General features: G+C 44.2%; 1 protein-coding gene across 1 annotated transcript in view; it reads right to left on the minus strand.

The window, feature by feature from the left end:
• Positions 1-8,657, minus strand: part of elk4 (ETS transcription factor ELK4) — a 16,776-nt gene extending 8,119 nt beyond the window's left edge. Inside the window, exons 1-3 of the mRNA XM_037679160.1 lie at positions 8,475-8,657; positions 5,161-5,375; positions 1,040-1,816 (exon numbers count right to left, since the gene is read on the minus strand). Of these exons, the coding sequence (XP_037535088.1) occupies positions 1,040-1,816; positions 5,161-5,367 (984 nt within the window). The 5' untranslated portion in view covers positions 5,368-5,375; positions 8,475-8,657. The remainder of the gene's footprint in view (positions 1-1,039; positions 1,817-5,160; positions 5,376-8,474) is intronic.
• Between the last annotated feature and the right edge of the window lie 1,478 nt (positions 8,658-10,135).

Below are 10,135 nucleotides of genomic sequence, written 5' to 3' on the forward strand. Positions count from 1 at the left end.
GTAGTAAGTAATGATAAAAATATATATATATATATATATATATATATTATTACTTACTACTTATACTACTATCACCACGTTGCAGTTTTTCACTTATTGCAAGGTTTCAGGGTACAGATCCCCCTCGATAAATGAGGGACTACTGTACACGTCCACTCTGGTACGATGATGGGTCCATGTACTGCTTGTTAACCTGCTGTATCCGAGCTGCTCGGTCCTGTTATCACTGTCCTGGCTGACTTTAGTCATGTGCACTGCCCCCACCCCCCACACCACCACCACCGAAAATGTCTGCTATTTTAGCACATTTGGCTGCATAACTTTTTCTTTTTCTTCTCCCTTAGTTTTTCTGCACCATCCATCTCTTTCTTCTTTCTTCTTAGCAAGTTTGCAACCCGCTCTCATTTCTTTCTTTTTTCTTTTTCAAATTGGGAGGGGCTGCTTGGATGTGATGTTTGACTGACACCTGCGGCTGTGTGAGGGTGTAGCAGGGTTTAAAAAAACTAAACTAAACTAATATACCGATCAACAGCGGCCGGTTCAGCCTGGAACTGACCGCTTGTTCAGGAATCCTCCCGAACCTCCCTATTGCCACCCCCATCCCCCACCCCCCGGTACTGGCCAACACTGAGTAGTTAATGATTTAATACATTACACAATGACTTTAGAAGAACATTTATTTTATGAAGAACACATCTGTCTGCTGTCTTCACATCCCCTGTGTTTACCTTAAATATCTACTCTATGGACATTTTTTATTTTATGTCCTCAGTTACTTGCAAAGTGGAAGAGAAAATTATATCACCAAGTATAAAGGTGGTATTAGTTTGAAGTATCAGGGTGTTGTTATGAGTAAAAGTATGAGTACTTGAGGCTGGTATTGGGGCACTACTACTTTTAAGGAGAAAAAATGTGCTTTATAATAAAACACTGAATTCAAAAGAAAAGAAGAAACTGGAAACATCAAGAGAAGAGATACGGCTCTGAGCCCAACCCGTGTGATGTCAACACTAAGATATGTGTGTGCACGAGTACTGACCTTGTCTTGTGCCTGAGTGTCTGCAGTTTCCTGTGCATGAGAGGCTGATGGCTCCGAGCTTCTCGTCTCCACATCACTGTGGACACTGAGGTCCTGGGAGGACTCTGGCAGGAGGTTTGGGGATGGACTGGCTGAGCTCAGGTCTGACAGGGAGAATACTGGCTCTGAGGGTCGGGTGTGCTCGAAGAGGTAGACAGACGGAGGCTGCAGGGAGGAGTGTGTGCTGACGTCTTCAGCCCTCAGAGGTGGCCCTTGGAGAGAGTCCAGGCTGCAGTGTGTCAGAGTGGGCTCTAAAACCACCTGAGGGGGGGCTGTCGGTGCTGGCTTTGGGGGGCTGTTTCCAAACTTAATGACTGATGGCAGAGCAGTTGGAGGTTGTGGCTGAGGAGGCGTCTCCTGGCTCTGTGGAGGAGCAGTGGGACCTCTCTTTTCAACCAATTTCTCAGCAGGATTCTCTATTTTGATGGACCTAAATAGTTGGTGTTTGTTTTGTAGTGAATTGAGGTGGAAGGAGGTGTACAGGCCGGAGTGAATGTAGTCGTTTCTGTTTGACTGCTTGATGCCAGCCCCCACAGCTGCTGCGCCTCCTCCTGCCTTCGACCTGTCGTCAGACTCACCCTCCAGTAGAGTGCCGTCTCCCCTCCTACTTGTAGGTGTGAAGCCCCCAGCAGCCAGGTCCGCACTGTCTGTTCGGGTGGCAGCATCTCCTTTCAGGATGTCAGGATAGGACACGAAGCGATAGACAAACTTCTGACCGTTCACCTTCTTAATGATGTTCTGCAAAAGAGAGGAAAGCAACAAGTGGGCAGAAGCAGGACGTTCTCTGACAGATACACAGAAAAACTACTCTAACCACAGAGGAGCCCCCCCGGGGGGACAATGCATTGCTCCAGAGGTCACTGGTTTGCTGCTTTTGTTTTGGCTGCTTTTCATCTTCCTTTAGTTCAGAGTGATGTCTTGCCAAATGGGCATTTGTCGTATTTCCAAAATACTGTACTGCAATTTTATTTTACACTTCTTGCAAACAACCGTGCTGGTGTCAAGCTCTGTCTTCCCCAGAACATTGTAGAATCCAAAATGTGCCCATACACTGATTTTTAACAACGAAGGAGTGGGTTGAATCACGCTGTCTCCCTCCTCCATGCTAGCAGACTCCATTCAGATAAAGGGAGTTGGCTAACTAGCTTGCTGTACGGTGGCCTACAAGGCCATATTCTATGGTGACGGGTGGACAAGTAATGCGATATGCAGTACGCTCGGAGTAGGAGCGGAAAAAAATGAAACAAACGCATCTTAAAATCAATTTAATGGTTTTTAGCATCGATTCAGGATCACCAGGAATCTAGATTCTTTAAAGAATTGATTTTTTTCAGCAACCCTAATGTGAAACCATGCTAATGTCAACACATACAACATAATGACTGTGGCCCACTAATGCTGGACAAATGTATCCACCACTGGAGTCCATCAGCAACAGGATTTTATCATTCGTAAGGATCAGATTTTCATTTCACCTAGCTTAACTTTCCCTGTCCAATAAACAAATTACATTTAAACCTGGTCAATGGACTGTGTTTAAATAGCTCCTTCCCATCCAACCAGGACACTCAAAGCGCTTTACAACACAACCTGTGACCTCATTTACCCATCTGCACACGTGTGCACGCACACACACACACACCTCACATAAGGATTTAACAATTGTTTTATGCTGGACGCCATTCCTGATGCAACCACAGTCTGATTCTTCTTTCAGCTTTTCTCTCTTCAGGGGTCTCCACAGCGAGTCATCCTCCTCCATCTCACTCTGTCCTCTGTCCTCACTCTGTCCTCTGTCCTCACTCTGTCCTCTGCATCCTCTGTCCTCACTCCAACTACCTCCATGTCCTCTCCAACTGCATCCATATATCTCGTTTGTCTTGTTCCTGGCAGCTGCTTTTCTAACATCCTTCTACCAATATACCCACTGTCCCTCCTCTGGACATGTCCAAACCACTGTCCCTCCTCTGGACATGTCCAAACCATCTCAGTGTTGTCTCTCTAACTTTGTCTCCCAGTTGTTCAACCTGTGTTGTACCTCTGATGATCTCATTCCTGATCTTCTCCATCCTTGTCTCTCCTAAGGAGAACCTCAACATCTTCATTTCTGACAGTTCCAGTTCTGTCTCCTGTCTTTTTGTCCATGTCTCTGTCTCCAGACCATACAACATAGCTGGTCTCACCACTGTCTTGTAAACTTTTCCTTTGACCTTTGCTGACACCTTTATGTTACACATCTCCTGAAACTTTTCTCCATCCTGCCTGGACTCTCTTCTTCACCTCTTCACCTCACTCCCTGTCCTCCTGGACAGTGGACCTTAAGTCCCTGAAGTCCTGGACCTTTGCGACCTCTGCTCCTTGTAGCCTCATTGTGTCATAGTTTTCCTGATTCATCAGCTGTGGAGATGATCAGCTCCATGTTGCATCACAGCAGCTTTTCACAATCAGCTGTTAAACACAGTCTGCCAAACAACTTTAAAACACTTATTGGTTTTATTTATATAATCGATCAGTAAAATGCTGTGGCAGTTTTCTCTGTGAAGCTCAAGAGCCTCATCTCTGGATTTGCACCATGAAGCACCGCAGATAGAAATGTTGGATTCTGCAGCTGAAGTCATTTTCCCTGCTGCATTTAGCCTCCAGTATACTCGTGCGTACGTCAGTCTGCAGAGGTCCGTGTGTACCGGATTAGAGTCGAAGTGGACGCCTGCAGGGCACGTCCATGCAAAGCTCAGTCTTTACGACCGTGTATGCGTACTCGATATCGCACAATAAACTGCCCAGCGACGGAATGTTTTGAATGCAACAACAATGTATTAAATTCCTCTTCTTCATCCCTGATCTGGCCTTTTCTTTAGTTTTTTGCCAAGAGGCAGTGATCTCTTCCTCCTCCGTTGATGCCATGACTGAAATGGTGAGAAATGAAGGAGTTTGTCACGAGAGAATTAAACTCAGGTCCTGCGTGGCTGTGGGAGGGTCTGGAGATTTCCTGGTGGGCTGGTCTGATGTGTGGGCTGCAGGGCCAGCGCTCCCTGGTTTTATATTTTCTAGAACTTTTTATTAACAACATATAAACACAGAACACCATTGCTGCTGGGGCTGCTAGCTCTTGGGTTGTTTTGTGTTTTTTTTAACATGTCAATCAATCCAGTAGGCGTGTCAGCAAATGACCAATCGGCGACCTCAATTTGTCCCAAAGGTAAACGCCCCTTGTCTGCGGAGCTGACTGCAGCCGCTCAGGGTCGACGCTTGAGGATGAAGTCTCACCATCTGCGGACAGTGCGCACAGTTTCCGCGCAGCTGACAGGACGCGTGTACTGGAGCCTTTAGGGCTGAAGCAGCTACAAGCAGCTGACCTTGAACCTGCCATCCCTGTCCTGGAAAACCAGTTGTTTCCAGAAAACTGTTGTTTTTCCTACAGTTTCCAGATTTCAAACGTGAGCTGTGACAATAACACCGTTCCATCTAAAGTGACCTACAGATCTGTTCTCTGTGATTCAGCAGTGATTTGGTTTTACTTCCACAGCTGTACAGTGACCAGGACAGCCCAGTCCACCCTTCCTTATAAAAACCACCTGACTGAATAGATCACCAACTGATTGAAGGTTTTTAACCCACAGCCCACGGTTAACGGAGCAACCTGTCCTGTTAGTGCAAACAGGCAGCAGGCAATGTGTGTTAAACGTATCCATACAGCCCCACCAAGCTGCCGGGGGGGGCTAAAAGTAGCAGGAGAGAACGAGAGGACGAACAGGTAAGGCTGGAAATGACAGCAAAGCAGAAAGAACTGAGCTGAAGTGAAACACAAGTCTGCTTTAGTTTTACATTAATTGTATTTTCATTGGTTTCTTGGAGGACAGTGAACTGATTAAAGAAGAGGAATCTGGTTTTAGCTGCACGCTTTGATTTAACATGATAATGATTTCTGTACGTCAGCTTCAGTGTCTGGGGTGTAAAACTGTGACAGTGTAGAGCAGTGCAGTGATATAGTCTGAACTAAAAACACAGTTCAGCTTGAACATGTGGGGACATTTAGTTGTGAAGTCTTGGCTCCCTGCTGAGTAGCTGATCTCTGAGCTCACCTTGTCATAGTAGTATCTGAGAGCTCGGCTGAGTTTGTCGTAGTTCATGTTTGGTTTGTTCTTGCGGGCTCCCCACAGCCGGGCCACCTCCTCTGCCTGCAGCAGTTTGAACTCTCCCTCCTCGTTGGTCCAACAGATGAGCTGCTCATTACTGGAGTCCAGGAGGAGCTGGAGGAGGAACTGCCATAGAGTGACAGAGCTGTCCATGTCCCTCACTGAAAAACACAAGTAAAAAAGATTCAGCTCATCACCTGGAAGACTGCTTCGACAAGCTTCACGCACTTTTGGGGCAGCTATGGCTGAGTGGTTAGAGCAGTCGTCCTCCAATGGGAGAGTTGGGGGTTCGATTCCACCAGCAGTCACATACTGAAGTGTCCCTGGACAAGACACTGAACCCCTCTTTGCCTCTGATGTGTGTCCCATCGGTGTATGACTGTGATAAAGCTCTGATTATAGAGATCTGGTAGAGAGCTGTATGAGTGGGAAAATGAGGCACAGATTGTCGTAAAGAGCTTTGAGTGTGTTGATAAGGTAGAAAGGTGATATACAAGTACAGTCCATCCAGCTGCGCCGCCTTCACGTTAGTCAGCGTGTATGAACTGTGGTAGTGAGCCTCCACTTGGAACCTTGAAGCTGCAGCTCCGACAGACCTGTCTCCTTCCTTGAAGCAAACCACGGTTCAGAGCTCATTTAGCCGTGCTGTGTTTTTTTAGAGGAACACAGAGAGGAAGCGCGACATTAATAAAGCAGCAGTTTATCATATCGCTAAAGATAAGGTCCTTAGCGGCTAACAAGATGGCTGACGCCGTGAGTGTTTATACACTGTGCATATTATTAAAACAGAAGAAACCCAGCAATAAGGTCAAACAACCAATAGTGTATCTGTCAGTCTGTTCATTCTTGATCTATTGGCCACCCTGGGCGTGCATGTTTGTGACCAGGGTTTTGATGTCAGGTGTGGTCCAACCTAAAGTCTTGATGGACTGTTGCAGGCTTCTGTTTTTATTGACACAGGAGCACTGAAGGCTGCCTCAGACAGGTAAGTAGTGCTGAATGGAAGAATAACCCTCATCAGTGCATGTTTGGCCAGTCTGGGTGCAAAGATTTGTCTTTTGGCAGTCCAAAACTTTTTGTATACATTTTCTTAGAAATATATTTTGGATACAGAATCAGCCTGGAGGTCACAAAGCTCAACTTCACAGCCAAGGTATTCCACATGTTTGATAGTGGAAATGTAGGGGTCCATGACCCATGTTTCTCTTGACAAATGTTCATCCATGTCAGCAAAGTGGCTTTTCATCTCCTGACAGAGCAGGTTCATGTGCTGGATAAACTCTGTGCGTAAAGACACGCGAATAGTGCCAGCTGCTTCAGCAGCAGCACAAACTGCTGCAGCTCCCCTTTACTGTACTCCAGTTTGTGCACAAAACCGTCCACAGCGTCCATACGCTGCAGGACGCTTATTGTTGTTGCATCCACTTGTTTGTGTCATTGTAAAGCGTGAATATGTCGACAAGATACGCCGTTTTGATCCAAAACACATCACTCAGATGTTTGCAGTGTTTTAACACATAAACATTCACACTGCATGTGGTTATGTTTATGTTGTATATTTAATAAAACGTGAGCTTAATCGAGAGCAAAGAAAATTTCCTACCTCCATCTCAGTGGTACACAACTGACGTCCTAACAAAGTGCTCTTAAAGTGACAGTACAGGTATTTGTGTTTAACATAATACATTATAGAAAACTCTTCAAACATAACCAAAATGAGGGTTCTCACATGGTCAAGAAGGACCATGAGCCTAACAATGGATCATTAGCACCTGATGGCTGTTTACTATTCACAGAGGGCTGAGTGATACTAGCAATCACAGCATTGTAAGAGGGGGACAGTTGAACCTGGAGGCTCCACCCCTGTTTAATGATGGACGGTTTCTTTTCACAAAGATGGCCTCCTTTACTCCTCTCTCAAACCATCGTTCCTCTCTGTCCAGGATGTGAACATCTTCATCCCTGAAAGAGTGACCGCTGGCCTGGAGATGAGTGTAGACCTCAGAGTCCTGGCCTGACAACTAATGAAAAACCCAAATTCAGTATCTTAGAAAATTACAATATTACTCAAGACCAATTAAAAAAAATTGATTTTTAGAAATGGTGGCTAACTGAAAAGTATGAACATGTACAGTACTCAATACTTAGTTGGGGCTCCTTTAGCCTGGATTACTGCAGGATATATTTACAGTATACACAATATATATATATATATATATATATATATATATATATACACACACACACACACATATATCTATACTATACGCTCTGAGAAGGTGATATTTATAAGACTGAGCTGAATACAGCGCCTCAGACTTAAGAAGTCTTTCGGATGAAAGATGAAACGTTTCTACATTTTGTTGTTGTTGTTGTTTTGCTTTGTTTTGTTTTATGTCCAGAGGACCAGACTTAACTTTTTTAAATATAAAATTGGTGTTAGGTTAGAGAGCGGGGCCCTGAGAGCTTCAGTGCCCAGGGGGCCCCGGGGTTGCTAATGTGGGTAAGGGGAGGGAGGAGGGGGGTTTAGGACACCTCACAGAATCAGATGTGCTCTAATTCAACCTGCTGCTCCGCTTAAATAGTATTTTTATTAAGAGTTCACAAATGTAGGTAAATGTTGATGTATAACAACCGATTAAAATACATCAAAATGCAGGAAATGGCATCTCTGTTGTTCAAAGTCTTCTGTGAGAGGACCCCCCACACACACGTTCCGGCATCAATCCGTTTTCAAATTAAGCCCTGCCTACAGAGAGATTTACCGCATCAGAGTGAACCGTGTTGTTTTCCTCTGTGTGTGCGCGCGTGTGCGTGTGTAAGCTTCTTAGTATCAATCTGCCCTGAGTCACTGAAGCATGATGGGATGGACACCTCAGTCCAGTCTGTCCCTCTGTCTCCAAAACATCAGCCCGAGCTGCTGCCACTGTTCTGAAACAGGACGTGTCCAGCGTGCGGACAGATGGACTGAACCAGACTAAAGGACGTCAAAGTGTTTGCTGGTCCCAGTTGTAAACACTGGTACCAGACTGGTGCTGTCAGAGAGCCGAGCTGCCGGACTGTAAATAAAACCACTTGTTGATGAAGAGTTGGGTCCGATGAAGCACGCTCTGCTCACTTCATGACAGAAACCAGAACCGAGTCTTGCTGTCGAGTTCGGTTCCTCTGAGCACAGCTGAGGTGTCACATCAAAGCGCCGACGTTATTTTGCTAGCTGAAAGTTAGCTGCTAGCTTCGGTTAGCTCGTCTGCTAACGTTACCTGGCTTGTAGAGACCGCGGGGTTTCGTCTATCCGGGCACGAATGTCCCCCGATCATCTCCGGGAAGGTCTCTGCGGTGCTGTGGCTCAGGAAACAAGTTTCACGTTGTGTCAATCAAACAGATAAATTAGATTTAAAATCATCTCGACTTCACTGACGGCGTATTTTTTTAGACCAGGAAATAGTGCTGCATTCAATGTCTTCCGTACACCTCACTTTTCCAAACAAAGCGCATATTTCATCAGTCTAAAAACTCGAAATAACGAGTCAAGAAGTAACTGGAGAAGAAACAAACACGTACTTTGAGTAGATTTGTTTAGACAGAAAACTACTTTATGGTTATGAAATGTACACGTTTGAAGCACAACAATGTCTAAAACGTTCCCACGACTCTCCATGACTTGAACGCATCGTCAGACTCACTGAGATCATTTCCTTTGACTGTTTTTATTGTTTTGTTTGTGTTGTAAATCAGATTTGATCTACATTATAATGTGACTGATCGAGTAATCTGTCTTTCTAAACTACCAGGAAGTATAAACTGGTAGTTTACAAAGTTTTAGGCACAACCTTTGATTGTTTTATTGCTGCAAGAACGCAGAATGGAAGACTAACGCTCAAGATTCCTCAGATTAAACTGTCTGCCACACAGTGGCGGTTCTACACCAGTTTTGCTGAGGGGGCCTGGCTGGGGCCAGAGGTTTTGTCAGAGAGGCACATTCAATTTATTATTATTTTATTAACTTATTATTTTAATTTATTTATTAATTGCATTTTTATTGTAATCAGTACATTCTTTCATTGTATTCTAAAGAGCTATGTATTCTAAGACTGCAAATTAGCTGAAGCTAGATGTCTTATATGAATCACATTTTCCCATTTTTAAAGGCAACGTTGTCTGTATTGTCCCTGTTAAATAAACATTAACAAACAAATGTTTTGTTTGGTTGTCAACATCACAAACCTGTTGGTCCAGCGCTTGTGGATGTACATATATTCTCTGTGTGTCTCACACTCTGCTTGTATCACAGTCTCAGCTTCCTCACTCCCAGGATCTTCATCTGTCTCTCTGTCTCTCTCTGAACATCTCCCAAGTCCTCTGGATCACTCCCTGTGGTGCCCTTAACTTGCTTCTCTTCAGCTCTCTCACCAACATCATCTGGTTCTATCTCAGTGTCTGCCTCATTCTTATTCATCTGTCTTGTGCAGAAATAGGAAGTAATGCCCTTTTTTCTCTTAAATTTGCACTAGACACAACATGCAATGGAGAGAAACACACACACACACATATATAAGTAGCTATGTAGTTGTATCAACATCTGCATGCATTAATTTGCCTATCAAATGAAATGAATTCAGCCTTATTCCAGTACTTTTTGACAATATTTATTGTCATGATGTAAAGAACTGAACATGTATGTTTAATTTCTGATGTCTAATATTCTCTCATGTACTGAGTAATAGCATAACATGTCAAAATAAGAACATAAGTAAAACATAACTGTTTATGTTAACTTCAGAACAAAAGAAATGGAAGAAAAGTTTGATTTACATTTTTATCTTTCACGTGTGGACTCAAGCATCTCAAACTATTGAAAGAATTTAAATGTGGACACATTTAATAACTGAACACTGAGGTCAGTGAGAGAAGGGAGCTCCTG

This window comes from Nematolebias whitei, chromosome 7 (assembly GCF_014905685.2).
Source record: "Nematolebias whitei isolate Nwh7 chromosome 7, NemWhi1, whole genome shotgun sequence".
NCBI lineage: Eukaryota > Metazoa > Chordata > Actinopteri > Cyprinodontiformes > Rivulidae > Nematolebias > Nematolebias whitei.